The 21981-nt window shown below is 45.5% G+C and overlaps 1 protein-coding gene across 13 annotated transcripts in view; it reads right to left on the reverse strand.

Annotated features, from left to right (window-relative positions):
* FMNL2 (formin like 2) overlaps nt 1–5827 on the reverse strand; it is a 798413-nt gene extending 792586 nt beyond the window's left edge. For 5 of the 13 annotated variants that reach the window (XR_011274735.1, XM_069616442.1, XM_069616437.1 and 2 more), the window contains exon 1: nt 5160–5827. Coding sequence is in view for 12 of the 13 variants with exons in the window: in XM_069616442.1 (XP_069472543.1) it covers nt 5160–5276 (117 nt within the window). In the remaining variant the exon portion in view is untranslated. The remainder of the gene's footprint in view (nt 1–5159) is intronic. The other 8 variants (XM_069616447.1, XM_069616448.1, XM_069616441.1 and 5 more) reach the window with 3 other exon arrangements.
* Between the last annotated feature and the right edge of the window lie 16154 nt (nt 5828–21981).

The following is a 21981-nucleotide window of genomic DNA, read 5'->3' on the forward strand; positions in this document are numbered from 1 at the left end:
CCTGCCCTGGAGCGGGTGCATAACATGAAGCAGAGATGTCGAAGTTAAATGCAGCGCTGACTTGTGAACTCTGCGCTGAGACAGCTGGCCGGCCACTATGCGGTTGCTTTAACTGATAACAGTATTAGTCACAAATGAGAACGGAACTACTGGGGCAGCCAACGTCACGACGTGCTTCAAATAAAAAAGGGCGGTGCTACAACACAGTCACAACCTGTAGCAACTAGTAAGTGCCAGTTACTCCAGCCTACAGCTACAGCCGCACCCAACTTGCTGGGATCCCAGTGGCAAAAGTCTTTAATTCTGCTCTCCGTCTCACACAGTAACTCCCCCAGTCTTCCAGACAAGCGATTGCGGATCTGTTCCCTAAAATGAAGATCCTGGCTGGCGCTTCTGCTCGACTTCCTGATGCCCTAAACAGTTTCTGCTCTGCAATAAGCACATTTACATCGAGCGTTTTCATAGCCTTTAAACTTCACCATTCCCAAATACTTGTTTCTTGTACAAAGCATTGGTACATTTCAATGCAACCCACCCATTGATATGTGGGACACCCACACATTCAAAAAGTCGTGTTCTTCAAGCATTACAATTCCCGAAGGCAATCCAGAGGGTACTCTGTCCTACTTAGCGACCACAGAATCAATTTCAGCACACAGGGCCCGATTCATGGAATTACGTGCAGAAATCGTGCAATGGCCGCACCCCGAAAAAGGCCACTGCGCGATTAAGAAAATCTGCACACAACGCATACTCATAGATTGTTCGAGCATAGTAACGTATTCGCAAGTCCCGTCTGGAACGCACCCAACCCACCCACACGAAAAATAGGAAACTGCCAGATCCGCTACCTTTACACGGTCCCCTAGGTGCGAATACACGCACCCTTCAAACAGTGCGTGTGGTCCCCGTAAGCAAGCCTGTTACTCAGGCAGCACGCGCGGGGTCCCCCGCAACTGTAACCGGCACCCCGACGACATGCGTATGAAAAATTACAACTCTGCAAAAACTCAAGAAAAGTGCTTACAAACCCACGTAAAATGTTCCTGCATCTGGGTGCTGAAAATCCTATGCGCAACTGTGCTTATGCCAGCCTTCGCGTGGCGGATCCTATGAAGGACTTGCGTGGGCATTTCCCAGACGAGACGTTGCACGATTGATTCCATGAATACGTCTCTTGCTGCGCAATAGTGGGCGTGCGAGTGACTGCCTGCAGGCCGTCCCTCGGATCGCCCACTTCCTCACAAGTTATTGCCCATTCCAGGTGTTCAGCTCCCTTGCCAGCCCTCTGCGGCATTCAGCAGCCTGCTGGGTATGCATATGAATGCCCTACTTCAAGCGACAATAATTAAGCAATATCGAAAATGCCATGCATAAAGTAATCCTTGGCAAACTACTCTTTCCACCCAAGCATCCACGAGGAGGTCATTTCCATGAAACGGTAGGAGTGCCTGTACAAAGGTTGCACTGGAGCTCAACTGAAGCTGTTCGCAGGCATCAGTATAAAAGCTGCCATATCATCAAAGGCGACAGGAAAAAAGGTAAACACAGAATACTACTGTACACCAAGAACATCCCACAGCATTCACAGGATGGCCAGTTCCCAAACACAACTTCAAGGACCACAATACAGAGCGAGATAGACATCCAGAGGTTCCATGTGTATTTTGACACATAAATTAAAGCTATCACCCCTCTGGCACCTAATCTTTTGATACTGCAAATGGGCCAGATGTTGAGAAAAAAATGGTCTACCCCCAGGTGGTAGTCAGATAATGTTCCACAGGAAACATTCAAAAACTTAGATCTGACGCAAATGAAACATAAATGGTGATAACTTAAGACCGACAAATGCACAGGCCTATATGTGACAAAGGGTCAGATCAATAACTTTCAGTTCTATAAAAGTCTATATTCTCATGGGTGTGCATTGCTTTCTGGCTTGGTCCCTGTCAAGATCATACGTGTACGTATGGGCTCCTGTTATACAGCGCAGGCTATTTGGAGAGTACATGTTGCTAATGCTTACATTTAAGACGGAGCTTGCGGACTGAGGTGTGAATTAGATCGCTCCCAATGATGTGTGATAGTGGACAAATCACGTCATCTCTGCCTGTCCTAACCTGCCAGAAGTGGCCTTTCAGAAGCCAGCAGCATGTGTCAATACATTGATATTTGCATGCTGCTTTCATAACAGTATTTACTTTATTTATAAGAACTTTTGGTTTTGATTTCTCCAAGATCACACAGTGTAGTCGAGTGGGGGAAGTCACGGTTCCAACCCTGGCTTTCTAGGTGCACATTCGGCAACGTAGCCACTAGGGCCCAAATGTACACATGAATGGCTCATTTCCGATGATGTCACATAAAGGTATCCACTTTCTCGCTGCTTGGTCTTTTCCGAGCCATTTTTAAAGCCAGGGAGCCCCATTCGTTAGCAGGCTTTACCAATGTACACAAACAGTAGCCCGCCAGCCTGCTACATAACAGCGCTGTCTCTGGAACCAATACAAACAGCTCTCACATCCGCCAAGCTGCCAACGTCTGTGGCGAAAGACGTTAACGCAACATGGTTAGAGGTCTGAGTGACATGGCAAGGCAACAACTGTTCCCCATTCAACACTATGAATACATGTGGGCGCAGTGGCATCCGAATATTCCAGTCGTGATTGCCAAGAAAACGTTGTCACTTTATTTCCTTACCCTTGCCCTCTCTAGCTGTTGATTTTGCGTCCTGAGCACTGAGTGTCAAGATGGAGAATGAGAGAAGAGTGTGTGCGTACTGCCGTTGGCTCACTGCACACCATGGTTCCAAGTGTCCAAATACTAGCATTGGAGGAAACAAAAGTTTGAGTTAACTTAGGGCAGGGGTCTGCAACCTTTGGGTCTCCAGATGTTTTGGACTTCAACTCCCATCAACCACAGGCAAAGTAGTCAAGGGCGGAGGATCATGGGAGTTGCAGTCCTAACACATGGAGAGCGGCAGTTTGCAGACGCCTGCGTGCTTAGAGTTTAGAACGTCCATGTGCACATCCCACAGTACACGTACTTCAATTTCAGAGTACAATACAATTATAAAAAGTACATCTGTGGTGGAAACTTAATTTGGCATGCTGAAAAATCTTTGCTACTAGATCGAGTCGAAACAGATGACATTTGGATACGGGAAAATTAAAAGAACTCACGCGCACACATGCATACACACATAGCTATCCTGAAACCAATAGTCTCCAACAAAATTATATGATAATCCTCCAATGTTTTCACATTGTCGGTTCACGAGATGTTTAAAAACCCCACACAGCACCAAATGGGCCCAGTAAATACCATGTTTAATTGGTCATCGTGACAACATGTCGTTGATCTAAAACGTGAGTCCTAATATCACTAGACATGATTATTCTTCAAGCTTGGGGACACTTGCGAGATGGCATACACCCCTGCAACACAAAGGGAATCACATCCATGAAGGCTGGCAATCACAACATTGCCAGAAGAGGACCAGGGAACCGACTGAAAGCCGAAGAGCTTCTGAAAGTAATAGTTTCCCATTCGCAGGCAGTGACTTTTCCTTTAGCAGAAACAGTAGCAACTTTTGCCAAGAAAATCGTGCTCCGTCTGGTCATTTCTTCCAGGGATATACATAGAGAGATAGACCGAACTGGCAACACACTCGGCGAGCCAAAGCACAATCAGAGACAGTGCCATGCATGATATGGCAAAACACTGAGACTGGAGTAGAACTCTAGACAGACACGCCCTCCCGAGCGCACCCACGCGCTGCTGCACACAATAAGAGGGACGGGGCCAGCTTCCCTGCCGCTAACGGGGCACACACACACACGCACACGCTGCTCAAACAGAACTCTACTAAAAATGGCGACTTTAACAAGTACACAACGCCTGCAAACAAATCCCCAACCATGTCACTAAAGAAACGCGTGCACAAAACCAAAACTCTGTACAGAAATGCCCACGGCTTTAAGACCAAAGTGCCCAGCCTCGTGTGGGCGTACGCTTCTGAGCTTCTCCAATTACAAAGGGGTCTTTTCAGTTGCCAATGAGATGCAGATTGCCTAGTTATAGCTCTTCAAAACAATGAGACGAGGGGTGTGCCCAGGCCACGAAATCCTGGCCCTGGAGGCACCCAGACAAGACAGCCTCATCTGGAGGCCGGAGAGCACTCGCGCACACTGCGCGGCAGAGCAGCGGGAGCAGTTGCGTTCCCTGGCCCCCCTTATTCAGTACATCTAAAGGAAAGCTATTGTTCTAACAGGAATATGGCTAAACATCTCCCTCCGAAGAAGCCGTCTCCGCCCCAGACAATGCGTGCATCCGTGTGCGAGCTCCACTCCACGCAAAGGAAGCATGTGCACTGAAAGCTGTGTGGCTGTAAGAAAGACCTCCCTGTGTGTTCCCGGTGGGAGTGACATTGCTACAGCGAGGTGCGCTGCATCCCCCCACCCTTCTGTCAGTGTGACTAGAAGTACAGTAGAAGTAACGCCACCCTCTCCCCCCGCCGGGACGCGGTCAGGGATCACACATGTGTGCACTCATGCCCTGCTGGTAAATATAAGTGCAGGTACCCCTGGTGGGATTAGAAGTGCCACGTCTTTTTTTAGATGAACCTTCGTTCTGTCTGGGCGCACAAAGAGCAAGAAATACAGTGCCAAGACTGAGCAGGAGTGCGGTCTTCCCAGCGCTGCGAGCGAGTAACAGTGTGATGGGTGCACTAGTGCAACCTCCTGGGTGTGAGTAGCAGAGACCTGATTGCAAGCAGAAGAAGCTTGGCCGGGAGTATACTTTCAACTCCCCCCCCCCCCCCCAGCTGTGAGCTGCAGTACATTCCCCAAACATTTGGGAGAGGGGCCCTGCCGGTGAGCGCTACTGCAGTAACATTTAGCTGCACAGTACACAGGTTATACATGGCACAAACCTTCCTTTGAGTAGTAGTACAGTGTGCTGGCTGCGAGTTGCAGTACAGTACTCAGGGTGATATAATGGTCTTACTGTGAGTAAAGGTAGCGCAAGTAATAAAGTACCCAGGCCACTTCTCCCACCCCCTGGTTCCTCTTCCTAAGAGACATGCACAGCACCGCAGGTCCGCGTCAGCCCAGGGCTGGTAAGGGATGAATGGATGCAAGAAGGAAAAGACTCACCAGCACCACGGCGAACCTATCCTCCAGCTCGGCGGGGTCTGGCATGGGCAGCTTCAGGGGCATGCTGTGGGCTCTGAAGTCCGTCTGGGTGGCGTCCATGCTCCCCGCATTCCCCATGGTGCCGGCAGGCCCCGTGCACAGCAGGGCAAGGATCCGCTCCACCTTCCCGTGTCACGCAAACCAAAAAAAAAACGAAATCCAGGGAGTGTCCTCCGTCAGCAATCCCCCGCGACCCCCGCAGCGGCCCCGCAACACGGTCAGCAGCGGGCTTTCCCAGGCACGGATTGTGCCAGCCGCATGCTGCCACCCTCTCCTCCAAGCACAATCTCGGCGCCTCGCTCGCAGCCTCGGGTGGCAGGAAACCGGGATTTCATCCTCTGCATGTTGCACAATCCCTTCGCCACCAACACTCCCCCGGGATGAAGATGGGGATGGTGAGATGCAGGAGCATGGCTGGCCGCGGTCCCTCCTCACTCCATAATCCCTCAGGTGACGATAGTGATGATGATGCTGGGCTGGCAATACCCCAGCAGCTCCCGGTGCACAAAGCTGGCTGAGTGCTCTGCACAATGCTGCTGCTGCTGCTACCGTACAGGGAGCGCACACACAATGCAGCCAACGCGCCCAGCCAGCAGCCATGCAGCCAGCAGCCACCAGGGGAGCCAAAGAGCATAACTCAGATGATGATTCTGCTAACCTCCATGGACACAGAGAAAGGACAACGCCTACACTCACACCCCGCCTGAAACCCCGTCAGCCATTTTGGGAATCGGAGGTTTCTCAGTTCAGGCTGGGAGCTCATCCCAGGAATAGGCACGAGACGCCACCCCCCTCCCGCGCGCCTTCAGGAATAAACGTTCTTCATGACGGCCATATTGGCAGGTGTCTTTACCACATCTTAGTAACGTAGTTCACTATTACTTTATGCACCATAAAATAACCTACCTATGTATGTGTTTCTATCTTAAGAATGTGCATATACAAAACGTAAACTAAACATTTTACATAATGAAACTCTTCGCGTCATTTATTTTCTAAAGCACGCGACATTGGAGAGAATATAATATGCACATCAGTTGACGTATTTCTTGGCTTCAAGTGTATGGTACACTGGTTAGGTATGTTCATATTCTAACAGAGCCTCCAGTGCGATGATTCGACCTCTTGTCATTCCATTCCTATTGGACACAGGCACAGAAAATAAAGCTTTAGTTCTTGGCAGAAGGCGTGAGTGAGCCCAACGGGCTAACAGTAACAGTTGCCTGAAATAGTTACAGTATCCCAAACTACCCCTGAAACCTAATTGAAACGTATTCATAACAAGATTTTACAAGTAACTGTAAAGACTATTGCATTCCGTTGATTTCCAACTGGGCTGTTTCTTTGGTTTCAGTGTATTAATTACAGACACACAAAACAAGTCGTGTGCTTTTATGAAAAGTTACCTTATCACCGACTCAAGTGAGCACTCCATCTAATGTAGAACCGTGTACGTTTTTTTTTCATCAGCACTTCAGTATTTTATTGAACATTTTGCTTAACACAATCCGTACAATAAGAATACATTGTAATTTCAAACTAAAACGTACACTTGTATATGCTTCCTCGAGACGATTAAATACATCTGTATGTACAGAATACACCGCTTGCAACCTGTTAACTTCATATACACCAGTCACATTTGCCACTAGTCTTTTGGAGGACATGTCCTCATTTACGAATATTTTTTGGTCTAAAAATACCACAGTTCATACTTTCAAGACTTGTTCATTCCATTTGATTTCAGTGGAAATTTTAAGTTAGGGTAGCATTTCAAAGGAAGGTCCGCTCTACGGGCCTGATTCACAGAAGCGTTTTATAAAGTCGCAACCCCATTGGGAAACCCTCTGTGAATCAGGCCCTATTTCTTAGCAGTATGAAAGCTATATTAACATTCTACTACAGATTCTTTTCACCAGTACAAATGGAAGTAGCACAAGGGCAAACATTGCCCTAGTGCAAAAACATATTATTTCACTGCATTTTTGTACCAGAGCAATATGTGCCCTTCTTCCCCTGGTGCAAAAATATATTTTTGCCCTAGTGATAATTACATTGGTGCAAAGTTTATTTACTATCGCCCATATTTTCCCTCATTCAGCATATTTCCCATGAGCAATCAAAAATAATGCGTTTAAGTCATATCTATGTAATGTTAGTAAAGACGGAAGATAACCCTTATAAAAGTAGATTGCAATACACTGTGATATATTTCACATTATAATAATGTAAGCTATAGAATTCTGCAGTATTTTTTGATGAACAAAGTAGTTCAAGGTTTGCATAATGTAATATTTGCACAGATGAAAGGTATATTCTATCGTTTCCTACAGTTTTCAAAGCTCAGCTGCAGTCATTCCTAGTAGAAATACCTTGATCATTACTTTGTTTCTAGTATACTGCCATATATTCTGCAGTTTAAGTTAGTCAACCGCAAAGTACTACAGAACTGTACACTTGTTTGCCTTAAATACTGCAAGGAATGGCTTACCTACTCCAGGTTTTGTAAATATGCATATTATTCATTTTAGTGTTTGCAGTATTCAAAACCAAAATGTAGATATTCATATTCTACAGCGTAGTACCTTCCTAGTAGAATCCACGTTTTTGATGGGTAGGTAGGTGCAAATGAATAGTTTAATCAATTACCGTTCTACTTACGACTCTATTTTGGGAAGACTTCCATCAATCAGGGTTGAAGGAGGTTGTTCCATGGCGTGTATATTGTCGTGAAGACTATTTTCATAGGTTATCTACATTTTTTAACTCACCCAATGGTTGAGACTGTATGTCATAATCACCCTAGAGTTTTCCCTATCTCACATTATGCCATCAACATCACTGTTTAAGTTTTAATGTGGCACAGCACATATGCGTATGAGTTTAGTGATGTGGTTTTCAGCTAGTAAGTTCATGTTTAAAATGGCAATGCTTTGAGAGTGTGATGCGGTTCCACGCATTTGTTTGGAGTCATTGTAGAATCGTAAACATTAATTTAGTGCAATGTACATGCAATATTGCAATAGTCTAGTATAACGGCAGTATTTTCAATATAATTAGTACAGTAGCGATTTTAGCTTATAAAGTAGTATTTACAGTACATTAACTGCAGTATAATAGTATGTTACTCAGTATCAGTTGTTATTTACCACTCTATATTGTAATATAAACCACATGTTTACTATCATAACTGCAGTAGAGACCAATCTGAAGTTTACTGTAGTATCCTTTGCCCCAAAGACTTCAGTACTTTAACTGCAGTATATTTGCAATATTAACTGTACAATGTATTGCTTCTTATTTTTTTAAATAAGCGAATCCAACACATTCTCCGGTGTTTTACATGTGATACCATATAAACAGCGTACTCTGCATTCTTTTTGTACTTTTGACCACAAAAGATCAATCAGTGATTTTTTTGGAGCAAACATAAACCTGTTATGGTCATGCCTTGCAGTATGATTTACCAATCCCTAAATATAACTCAACCGTACTTACAAAGTTAAGTGGATGAAATCTGGCAGACCTTTTTGTTCATAAGTCTAGACTTAGGCGTTTTTCTGTTCACCTCCAGAATCCAACCTGGAGGCTGTAGTCTGTGTAGCTTACAGCAACGGTTGGGCATACAGCCCTTTGCACAACAATATCCACTGTCCCCCTCCTCGCCTTACTGAACTACATAAGAAGGATATGTATATATATATATATATATTTTTTTTTTTTATTAGAAAATTGTTTTAGTTGAAGATTTTAACTTTTTCAATAGATTATATATATATAAATAAGTAAGATTATAGTGACAGTTTTTATGATAATAAACAGATTAAATGTTAACAACCGAGCAAGATTTGTATTGCATTTTCCACTGGGTTTATCGATGAGCTGCAAGTTAAATCTATGGGTAACAAGGATACAACATTTGCACATTTCGTTGCAGCGAAGCTAATTAGACCATGATGTCACAGCTACAAGAATCGGAGAAGCCAAAGTGAAGGTACATCACATTTAGATTACATTTGTGAATTTGGCTCTAGATTAGATTAGATCTGTGGCTAACACATATACAGTATTTGGACAATTTAATACAGTTAAATAAAGGCTGGTAAAACTGGATAAATACAGATACAAATTCAAATTTCACATAAGATCAATTCTAAATTCGATTAGATCTGTGAGTAGCAAGTATACACTATTTGAACAAGTCAATGCAGTTAAATACATTAGGTCATAAAAGTAAAAGCTGGTAAAACTGGATAAATACAGATAAAAGTTCGAACTTCACCTAAGATCAATTCTATAAAAGATGCTATAAATAGTGATGCAAGCAGAAAATGGTCAGAATGGTAACATTTAATAAGATTCTAAAAGAGATTGAATTACTATGATAACCTTTTCTGTACTCAATACATAATTAAAATTCTGCAAAGGAATTGGGTCTTTGCTGATTGCGCAGTAGATGGGTTAATGCGTTAGACTGCTGCTTATTTATGTATTGACTTGGACCTAGTGATGAGGTCAAGTGGACTCAAGAACTGATGGTAGATTCAAGGTTAGAAGCAATTGGACAGTTGCAAAATTCAACGAGATATTAGTTGCATTGAATATACCAGCCCACATGTGTTCTTTGGTTAATAGTGTAATGTGTTTAAGATGCTTAAAAACATAGATTTCTAGATTCTGTAAGGGAGGGGCATTCTGTTATCAAGTGCTGGAGGGATTCTTGATACTCTGGCATTTTGCAGAATCTGCACATGGTGTCTGTGGTGCCATTTTTTGTTATAAATTGCTAATCTGATTTTGGTCGGCCACAAATTCAAATGAAGGCAGAGGATTGAGTTAGCAACAACAAGCTACATGCACAAAGCAATCATCCAAAACACACCATAAAGAACATCCCATATGGAGAAATACTTAGAATAAAACGCAATTGCAGCTTGGATACCAGGTACCAAAAACACCTAACAGATCTAAAAGAAAACTTTATACAGAGAGGATATAAAGAAGACTCTCTTAACCATGCAATTCAGAAAGCAGAAAAAGTAACAAGAACCAGCCTATTAATTGAAAAACGAAAAGTAAAGAATAAAGAAATGAAAACCCATTTCATTACAACATTCAGTAGTGAAATATACAACATAAAGAAAACTTTGAATAAACATTGGAACATTCTATTCACAGATGATACACTCAGCACCATTATTGAAGAAAAAACATCAATGGTATTTAGAAAAGCTCCAACTCTGAAAAAGAAATTAAGTCCGAGTCATCTAAGGAACCCAGTAAAGGACTCCTTGAGTAGTTTTTTGAAAGTGCCGGCACCAACAGGATCCTACAAATGCAGCAAATGTTCAATTTGTTCACACATGATAAATGGAATCAAACAAATTAAATTACCCACTGGAAAAATGATTGACATCAAACAATTTATAAACTGCAGAAGTCAATATGTAATCTATGCTATACAATGCATTTGCAACAAGAAATACATCGGGAGCACGATAAGAGAAATTAGAATACGGATATTGGAACACCTTAGAGCAATCAAGAACGGGGATGCAAGGTACCCAATGGCCATACACTTTGCAAAAGAACACCAACAATCAGACATCAAGGACATCAAAATCATTGGACTGGAAAAAATCGAGCAACCTGAAAGAGGAGGAGACAGAGAACTTATATTAAAGAGAATGGAGTCAAAATGGATTTGTATAATGGATACATGCCAAACTGGTCTAAACACAGATCCAGAGATGGCAAACTGGTTATAAAAACACTATTGATTGTATATGTGCATCATCCTAAGTACCTCTCTGTCTACCACTGAAAGCATGTATAAGCAACTTGTTGTTCATTTATACATAGAGCCTATATACGCTATATCACATACACTGAAATATAGTAAATGGAAAGCTGGATCCAACGTGTTGATGCCATCACATACGCATAGATACAACAACATTTAGAGACACAATTTAATTAAAGAAGACATTAGTGTTAGCTTAGGGGTTATTTGAAAATAAATCCATTCTTTTGCAAAATAGCAATGCAACCTGAAAATTATTTGTACAAAAATGAAGGCTACAACATAGAAACACAACAATTTTTTTTTATTTTTCACACAAAAAACAAATCCAAGATGGCCGCCGCACGTTTTTTGACGCGTATGACGTCATCGCGGCACATTATGCGATGACGTCATCACGCGACGTGCTCCGCGATATATAAACAGAAGCAGAATTGAGGTAAGATGCATCCGGGAACCACGGATGCACAGAGGCAATCGTACCGAGAGAAAGGAACATCTTTGAATCCACAAGAATCTACACACAAGGTAAACTCTATAGCAATTTAAAATAATTTTCTCTAGAAATGTAAAGGGCTACCTCATAGAGGGTGCATAAATTCAATCAAACTGAATACCAATGCAAATGCAGAATGTATACTAGTAATAATGGACCAATACTAAAATGCCATTCTATATAGGCTAGGAAGGACACAGAACACTGTATAGGACAGCAAAGACTGCTTTGCTGTTCAGAAATATAACACATTAATAGCCAGTATTAGAATGTGAACCAAAGCATATGAGCTTTGTGCATTTTTCTTATAGGGAAAAAAAGAAAAAAAGAAAAAAAGGAAAAAAAAGGGAAAAAAAGGGAAAAAGAACAAAAGGAAGACAAATAGAGAGCCGATGAGAGAGAAAATTGAATACCAATCAACACTGAATCAGAATTATGAGAAACATGACAAGGGTGAGTGTATGTCCTCTTCTCAGATAGAAGTGGTTATGAAACTAGAGGTTTAATGCACTTAAGTCTCTGTTTATATACAATGTATGAACTTGGGTTCTTTTTTCACTTTAGAATCTCCCCTGTGGAACCGTGGCTAAAGTCATGGGGAAACACGTGTTGGGAGACAATTTGGGAGACAAAGTTTGATTATTGAAACTTTAAGTGTATGGAGTATCCAGAACCTATACTGAATAAACAAATTGGAATTAACATAACCAAGTGATTGAGTAATTCTTCCCAAGGAGCGCACTAAAGGGTACCAACTTTATTTCTCGGAATTGTACATATATTGCTGCAGCCACAATACAGGCACCCCTGGTGCAGACCCTTGGCCATCTGAGAAAGGAACCAGAGAGGCACAAAGGCTTCGCTCTAGATAGGAACTCAAGCCGACATTGGCTGCAACATCTGTTTTTTTCAAAAATAGAGGATTGAGTTAGCATGTACCGGTCAGGAAACTTGGAGAGATAAGCTGATAGTTCATGCATTGGCTTAAGGAGAAAGACACCAGCTTTAAAGGTTGTATATATGTTGCACGCTTCCCATGTGAGTCTCCAGTCCCACAACCAGAGCTTTGATTTTGCTTTATCTTGAGTCTCTAATAATAGCTCAGATGTGATATCAGCATCAACAAGAATCACTTGGCAACACGCTTTCCATGCTTGTAGAGGGCCGAGTGCTGAAGACATGAGTGCAGATTTTAATGTCGGGAAAAGATTGTGGGAAGTACTTAAGAAGGCGAGACATTTCCTGTATACAGCTAGCATTTGCCAGGATACAAGTGCTGTCAGCGAAATAAGTCCTAGTTCATAGCTAATAATGGGAATTGGAGTGCTAAGGGGGAGGGATAAGCACCTTCTAGAATGTCCCGTTTGAGCTCTTTAGGTGATTATTGGGACCACTTTATACTTGTAAAACGTTACTGCTGGTTTGTGGGAAAATGTGCCATATTTCCGCTGTAGGGCTTTGCCTGGAATTGTAAGTAGCTTAATTCTGATTTTGAGTTCGCTTTTGTACGGTTGATAAGAGGGATGGGTATTAAGGTTTACTCCAAGGTATCTGTAATGAGAGACTTGAGTGAGTGAGATTTTGGAAAGAAACCAGTTGAATTTGTATCCAGATTTAGGTAAATGGTGATGAAAGATCAGAATGTTGGACTTCATGGTGTCAATCTTGAGCTGATTGGCCTCTGCAACATTGGCTAAAACTGATAGTTTTCTTTGATGGCCTATCAGAGTTCTCTCCAGGATGACTAAATCGTCGGCATAAAGTAGCCATGGTGTCTCTGTTGCACCCAATTTAGAAGAGAAGGAACGGACAGACTCGAAGGCTACATTTATGTCTCTAATATAGAAGTTGAATAGAATGGATGCGAGAATGCAGCCTTGCTTTAGTTCTGCATAGGTCGGAATGGCTTTTGATAAAAGTCCGCCAGTGTAACGCTCACCTGGCTCCCACGGAGGCGCTGGTCTGGTCTGGGTTGCTGTGGCCTCTTCAAGCGTGATGCGCAGAATTCGGACCACCGATTGAACAGGACCCCCAAATCCTGCTTGTCTGGCCCGTAGGAATATCCTTCTGCAGATGAGAAAGGGGATTAACTGTCTGCTGAATAATGTGCTTGCTTCCTCCTTTCCCCCTTCGTTCTCCTCTGACTTCCTCCAAAACCCCCGGTTTAAGCTCACCTTATGGTTGGGAAGGATGAACTCTCCACCCTGCTTCTGGTGCAGGGGCGCGCGTTAGTCCAGTTACTTCACTGGTTTTCAGAATGGCGCTGGCAAATACACTTGACTTTACTGAGCGATACGCCGTAAGTATGAAGATGCAAAAGTTCAAGTGTGAGCCTCCTTTTATGTTGTCTTTTTCTGTCCTTTATTTCAGGTGCAGAACAAAGGCGATGCTTTGAGGGGTTAAATTGCCGGGGTAAAATCAGGTGAATTAGTGATGAGGGCGACCCCTCTAAATGTCTTTATAATTCCCCAGTAATGTCTTTTGTCCTTTCCCCATAGGGGCCGGGGTGCGGTACCTTCCAGAGATGTGGCGCCGACCCGAGATGTGGAATGACTCACCAAGAATAGCCGGTAAGTAATATGGTTGAAAACCCAGCTTTCCTCTTGTGTTCCCTTGCTCACCTTTTGTCTCTTCTTCTCTCCCTTAGGTGCGGTGCAGAGATGTGGCGACAGGCACTGAGAGCCGCGATGGAGCCGGGAGGCGTCTCGGGAACAGGTGAGTGAAGCGCGGCGCTGCAGCGAGCAACGCAGTGCTTTTAAATGGAAGTCTTCCTTCAGGAATGCTGGCGTGAAGATTCCGGATGCAGGTAAGAAGGTTGAAATAGTTCTTGGTTTTCACCTTTCTCTTCTCTTATTCCCTTACAGGTGTTCCAGGTTCGAGGCGGGCGTGGCTGGAGTCCAGGTGCAGGAGCAGACACGGTGAGCGTTCAGCTGCTGGGATGCAGAAAAACGCGAAGCACGTATGGCTTTTCGTGTGTGGCTTAAATAGCCTTGGAAGAAGCTCCAGGTGAGTATTCTTCCACAGCCCCACCCAAGTAACAAAATAGTTCCTTCAGAAAAATAGTCCCTCCTAAGCCTCATTTGGCTTGGTTCTTCATGCAGCATGGTCTGCATCAGGTGAGTGTGCAGCATGGTCTGCTTAAGGTAAGTGCACCAAACACTTCCCTTTATGAGCCTGGCGCCTATGGCGCAAGTACTGATGTCCAACATGAGCCTTGCGCCAACGGTGCCAGGGCAGAGTCCAAAGAGCCCTTGTAAAGGGCCGCTGGGCTTTTACCCAGGGGCGTGATGCCTGCTCCCGGGGGTGCTGGGCCTGGTCTGGTGCTCCGGGGGTAGGCATCATGACAGCACTCCCCCCAAGGCCCCTCCCAAGGTTTTTTCCCCAGGAGATTTCGGTTTGTTCGGGAAATTCCGATGGAACCTTTTTACTAGCCGAGGTGCATGTATGTGGTCGCTGGGTTGCCAAGATCTTTCCTGAGGCCTGTACCCCTTCCAATCAATTAGATAGAAAAGTTTTGATTTTGAGATCTTAGAGTCCAAAATGTTCTTCACCTCGAATTCAGGCTCCCCATCTATCTGGATTGGTTCTGGTGGCTTTATTAATCTGGTTCCTGGTTGCACTGGTTTCAAAAGCGACACATGAAAGACGGGATGAATCCGCATGTTAGCTGGTAGATCTAGCTTGACTGTCACTGGGTTAATTATAGCTTTGATCGAGTAAGGGCCTAAATACCTTGGATTAAAAGTCTGAGGTCCCTTGAGTGATAAGTGTTTGGTAGCCAACCATACTTGATCCCCTATTTGGTATGGAGGCGCCTCCTTGCGATGCAGATCCGCATTCTTTTTGTATTTCTCTTTCGCATGTTGTAAGTGTGCAGTAGCATCCTTGAAGGCTTGAGTAATCGTAGAATGCAAATGGTCGACTGCGGGCATTTCGAGACTCAAAGGTGAGTCCAGGTCTGAAGTACGAGGGTGATGTCCATATAGGGTATTAAAGGGGCTCTGACCAGTTCCAGAGTGTATCGAGTTATTGTATGCATATACAGCCACCCATAAAATGTTCTTCCAATTACCCTCCGATTGGTGCAACATACATCGTAGATATTGTTCAAGGGTCTGGTTCATTCTCTCCGTCTGACCATCGGTCTGTGGGTGGTGACTGGTTGAGAGTCTTACGTCGATTTGTGCCAGTTGACAACACTTTTTCCAAAAACGAGAAATGAACTGGCTTCCCCGATCGGAGATTAGTATGGACGGGAATCCATGCAGACGGATGACATTTTCGAGGAATTCCTTGGCAAGAACAAAAGCTGAAGGTAATCCTTTCAACGGAATAAAATGGGCCATCTTGGAAAATAAATCCACCACAACCAGAATAGTATTGTATCCATTACAAGAGGGCAGATCTGTGATAAAATCTAGTGACAAGGTGTGCCAAGGTGCTGGTGGAATGTCTAAGGGTTGAAGAAGACCGGCGGATTTTGTTTTTTGACCTTTGTTTTGGGCGCAAACTCCACAGGACATCACAAAAGATTTAATATACTTTCGCCAGGATGGCCACCAGAATTGTCGTTTAATTTTTTCCTCTGTTTTGGCAATGCCAGGATGTCATTCCATAAGAGTATCGTGATGACGGGAAATAACCAGTTCTTGCAATTCCTTTTCTGGCAAAAATAAACGTCCTTGGAAGTAAGGTAAGCCATCGGTGATTGAAAAGGCAGACCCCCTTTTGATCCAATCCTGCAAGGCTGAAGAGTCCAGGAATAGTTTTACCCGTGCTTGAATGTCTTCAAGGGTTTGTAAAGTGGTTATCCCCAAGATTCTTTGTTCGGGAATTATCGGCACAGGTTCTGAGTTTGTGTCCATTTCTCCCATTCCAATTCGAGATAGCGCGTCCGCTTTGACATTCTTACAGCCAGGACGGTAGGTGATTACAAAATCGAACTCAGCAAAGAATAAAGCCCATCGGAGCTGTCGTGAAGACTGAGCCTAGGCAGTTTTTAAATATTGTAAATTTCGGTGATCACGGTGATGGTATGACTGGCGCCAAGAAGATAATGCCGCCAAGCCTTAAAGGCGGACTTAATGGCTAATAATTCCTTATCGGTGATTGCATAATTTATCTCTGGCGGCGAGAACATTCTGGACCAAAATGCTACGGGGTGCAGTTGGTTGGTTTCGGGGTCTCTCTGAGACAGGACAGCTCCCATGGCTAAGCTGGATGCATCGGTTTCGACTATATATGGGAGATCAGGACGCGGATGTTTCAAAATAGGTGCGCACGTAAATTTAGCTTTTAATTCCTGAAAGGCCTGTTCAGCTTCCTCGGTCCATTCAAAACGTTTATTCTTCCGCAAGAGTGCAGTGATGGGTTGCACCACCCGTGAAAATTCTGGGATAAACCTGTGATAAAAATTGCCAAAACCAAGCATGCTTTCGACACCTTTCACCGAACTAGGTGATGGCCATTTGAGGATGGCATCCACTTTCCGTGAGTCCATTCGGACCCCTTTAGGTGTCAGGATGAATCCAAGAAATTCAACCTCAGTGGTATAGAAAACGCATTTTTCCAGCTTTGCAAACAGTTTGTGCTGGCGCAATTTCTCAAGGACGGCCCTGACATGTTTTCTGTGATCAGATTCCGAAGAGGAGTACACCAGAATGTGATTGATATACACGACAACACAGACGTCGATGAGTTCCCGAAGGACATCGTTCATGGAGAATTGGAAGGCAGAAGGCGTGTTGCACAACCCGAAAGGCATCACCTGGTATTCGAATAGTCCATATTTTGTACGGAAGGCCGTTTTCCATTCGTCGCCTTCTTTAACTCGTACCAGATGATAAGCCCCCCGGAGATCTAACTTGGTGTATATGCAAGCGTCCTTCACCTGGTCAAGGAGTTCAGGGATCAAAGGCAGAGGGTAACGATTTTTAACAGTTATCTGGTTCAATGCGCGGTAATCGATACAAGTTCTAAGGTTGCCTTCTTTTTTTGGCACGAAGAACAAAGCCAAGGATGCCAGAGACTTTGATGTGCGAATGAAACCATTGGCTAGGTATTGATCTAAATATTGTCTCAAATGCAGATTCTCCGGCTCAGTAAGGGCATAAATCCTGCTACAAGGGGGTTGTGCACCGGGCACCAGATCGATTTGGCAATCGTACGATCTGTTAGGAGGTAACGTGTTGGCCTGTTCCTTTTGGAAGACGTCCTGGAAGTCTTGGTATTCCGGAGGTAGTTGCATGGAGACAGAGGTTACTGATGCTAGACTGACCATCAGATTTTCTGGGTAGCAGGTTCGTGCACACTCTGGAAAGGTTATTCTCTTCGCTCGCCAATCAATTCGAGGATTATGTGTCTCTAACCAAGGGATTCCGAGTATAACCTGAAACTGTGGAGCCTTGGTTACATCAAACACAACTGCCTCCCGATGGCCGTCCGGACCTACAAGTGTTACCTCAGCTGTGGAATGTGTTACCGGTCCTGAGGCAATTTCGGTTCCATCGACTGTGGTGATGACATCTTTGCTGGTTTTAGGACGCAGGGGAAGGTTAATCCTGGAGACCAATTCACGATCCAAGTAGTTTCCTATAGCCCCACTATCGATGTATGCCTTTATTGCATGCAACTGCTTAGGCTGTTCCGGATCTACGAGGACCATTGGCACAGTGAAATGCGAGGTCTGAGAGTTCGTTTTCAAGCTCGGCAAGTGGACCCCTACGCTTGTCGGGCGGGGTCGTTTCCCGATACAGAGGTTTCATTGATTTTTTCAGCGGCTCCTACCACCTTCCTGGGCGGCCTTACTGGGTAATCTCGTAGAAAGTGTCCAGAGGATCCACAATAAAGACATAAGTGCATCTGCCGTCTTCTTTCACGTTCCTTTTGCGTTAAAGGTCCTTTAACTCCTCCGATTTGCATTGGCTCTGAGGCTTCAGCCCCCTTGAGGTTAGCGTGGGTCTTGACTAACACCCGGGTCTCAAACTTGGACCGATCTGCTTTTCTGTTTTGCAGTCTGTGATCCCATTGGACCACTAAGTCTATATATTCAGAGCACTCTTGGGGCGGATTTACAACTTGGGCCAGGACATCTTTAAGTTCTCCGCGTAGACCTCGATAAAATAACGTGATTCTTTTATCCTCTGGCCACCCAGTTTCCACAATTAGTCTATTAAAGGTTGCAATGTAGGAAAGGAGGTCTTGATTCCCCTGTCGCAGAGATAGAAGTTCATCATCTAGAGCCTGCCCCTGGGAGTGACGAGCAAATAACCTTTCCATGCTTGCTTGAAATCTTTGAAAATCACGAAGAATCGGGTCATCATGAGTTACCAGTGGAACTGACCAATCGGCAGCACTGCCGCTGAGATATGACAATACAAAGGCTACCTTGGTCTGGTCATTAGGGAAGGCCCAAGGTCTGCACAGGAAATGCAAACGACACTGATTCATGAATACGGCGAATCGTTTGGGGTCCCCAGCAAAGCGTTCGGGTGGGGCCAGCGGTAGATTAATCTGCACCGGGTTACCGGAAAGCACAGGAGCGGGGTTCCCTCCGGAACCGGGTAAAGGAGTTTGTCCAGCTTGACCTTGCAAAAGCTGTCTAGCCAGGTCATCAGCTCTTTCCTTTGTTACAATCACTTCCCTCCTCAGAGCATTAGTCTCTTGACGAGTGGCGTGTATTTCGGACCGTAATTCCCCCAGTAGTTGGGCCAACTGGTCAGTCTCGGAAGTTTCCATAGCGCCTGGGTGGGAATTTGTAGGAAGGCTTCGCGTTCTGTAACGCTCACCTGGCTCCCACGGAGGCGCTGGTCTGGTCTGGGTTGCTGTGGCCTCTTCAAGCGTGATGCGCAGAATTCGGACCACCGATTGAACAGGACCCCCAAATCTTGCTTGTCTGGCCCGTAGGAATATCCTTCTGCAGATGAGAAAGGGGATTAACTGTCTGCTGAATAATGTGCTTGCTTCTCCCTTTCCCCCTTCGTTCTCCTCTGACTTCCTCCAAAACCCCCGGTTTAAGATCACCTTATGGTTTGGAAGGATGAACTCGCCATCCTGCTTCTGGTGCAGGGGCGCGCGTTAGTCCAGTTACTTCACTGGTTTTCAGAATGGCGCTGGCAAATCCACTTGACTTTACTGAGCGATACGCCGTAAGAATGAAGATGCAAAAGTTCAAGTGTGAGCCTCCTTTTATGTTGTCTTTTTCTGTCCTTTATTTCAGGTGCAGAACAAAGGCGATGCGTTGAGGGGTTAAATTGCCGGGGTAAAATCAGGTGAGTTAGTGATGAGGGCGACCCCTCTAAATGTCTTTATAATTCCCCAGTAATGTCTTTTGTCCTTTCGCCATAGGGGCCGGGGTGCGGTACCTGCCAGAGATGTGGCGCCGACCCGAGATGTGGAATGACTCACCAAGAATAGCCGGTGAGTAATATGGTTGAAAACCCGGCTTTCCTCTTGTGTTCCCTTGCTCACTTTTTGTCTCTTCTTCTCTCCCTTAGGTGCGGTGCAGAGATCTGGCGACCGGCACTGAGAGCCGCGATGGAGCCGGGCGGCGTCTCGGGAACAGGTGAGTGAAGCGCGGCGTTGCAGCGAGCAACGCGGTGCTTTTAAATGGAAGTCTTCCTTCAGGAATGCTGGCGTGAAGATTCCGGATGCAGGTAAGAAGGCTGAAATAGTTCTTGGTTTTCACCTTTCTCTTCTCTTATTCCCTTACAGGTGTTCCAGGTTCGAGGCGGGCGTGGCTGGAGCCCAGGTGCAGGAGCAGACACGGTGAGCGTTCAGCTGCTGGGATGCAGAACAACGCGAAGCACGTGTGGCTGTTCGGGTGTGGCTTAACTAGCCTTGGAAGAAGTTCCAGGTGAGTATTCTTCCACAGCCCCACCCAAGTAACAAAATAGTTCCTTCAGAAAAATAGTCCCTCCTAAGCCTCATTTGGCTTGGTTCTTCATGCAGCATGGTTTGCATCAGGTGAGTGTGCAGCATGGTCTGCTTCAGGTAAGTGCACCAAACACTTCCCTTTATGAGCCTGGCGCCTATGGCGCCAGGACTGATGTCCAACATGAGCCTGGCGCCAACGGCGCCAGGACAGAGTACAAAGAGCCCCTATAAAGGGCCGCTGGGCTTTTACCCAGGGGCGTGATGCCTGCTCCCGGGGGTGCTGGGCCTGGCCTGGTGCTCCGGGGGTAGGCATCATGACAGCCAGTAGTGACTTTAACTTTAATGGACGCGTGAGAATAAAATTGGTAAATCAGGTAAATAATGTGGAGAGGGCATTTTGCATTAAAACATTTTGTCCATAGAATTTCCTGGGATATTGAAGCGAACGCTTGTCTAAAGTCAACCAGGGCTAAACAGACTGGCTGTTTAGTAGCGATGGCTTGCTTTTTAATTGCCAAAAAGATCATCAAGTTTTAGACTGTTACAACTCCCTCCACAAACCCTGATTGGTGTCTGTATAGCAGATTGTTCGCATCTAACCATTTTGTGAAAACGTGTAAACTAACAGGGTAATTCATAGAATTTTGCAGAAAAGTGTCGCAAGCGGCTGGCGCAGAGAGTCCGCGTGCGACTGTCTGCGCCAGGCGCGTGCGCCAAAACCGATTTCCGTGCACAGCGTATTCATGGATTTCAGGCTCCCAAACCAGCCGTGGCGCAGAGTATCGCAGCGACCCTGCAGCAGCGCCAGTAACGCCCCCAAGAACGCCCTCGCGCAAGGAAAAGCCATCAAAATCGCTAAATCATCGCAAAGGGCTGCGCCAACCCTGGACCAGTTTACAGGGTTGCCAAACAAGGAACGCAAAGCGGGCAACGTTCATATCAGGGGTACGCGGGAAGTATTACATGCGATTAGCCAGGGTACGTGTATTACAGGGGTACGCAGGAATTATCACACGCGATTTGGCTGGGTACGTGTATGACAGGGGTACGCGTGAAGTTTTACATGCAATTAGCCAGGGTATGTGTATTACAGGGGTACGCGGGAATTGTCACACGTGATTTGGCTGGGTACGTGTATTACAGGGGTGCGCGGGAATATTACAGGGGTGCGCGGGAATAATCACACAAGATTTGGCTGGGTACGTGTATTACAGGGGTGCGCGGGAATTATCACACGCGATTTGGCTGGGTACGTGTATTACAGGGGTGCGCGCGAATAATCACACGCGATTAGGCTGTGTGGGTCCTCACAGGTGTTTCCTGTACACCCTCCACGGCCCCTGCAGGCAGCCCACAAAACAGGGGACTACCCTACACACCTGCTTATGTCTCCCACCCCCACCCCCCCAGCAGTGTAGGGCACCCTCCACCAGGCCCCCACTCATGTCCCCTAAAACCCCCACCCCCCAGCCACCATGGGCAGCCCCAACCAGGCTCCCACCCATGTCTACCACCACCCCCACCCCCCACCCACCATGGGCAGCCTCCGCCAGGCCCCCACTCATGTCTCCCACCACCCCACCCCCCAGCAGTGTGGGGCACCCTCCACC

The sequence above is a fragment of the Ambystoma mexicanum genome, chromosome 9 (assembly GCF_040938575.1).
Source record: "Ambystoma mexicanum isolate Mex_15411 chromosome 9, UKY_AmexF1_1, whole genome shotgun sequence".
NCBI lineage: Eukaryota > Metazoa > Chordata > Amphibia > Caudata > Ambystomatidae > Ambystoma > Ambystoma mexicanum.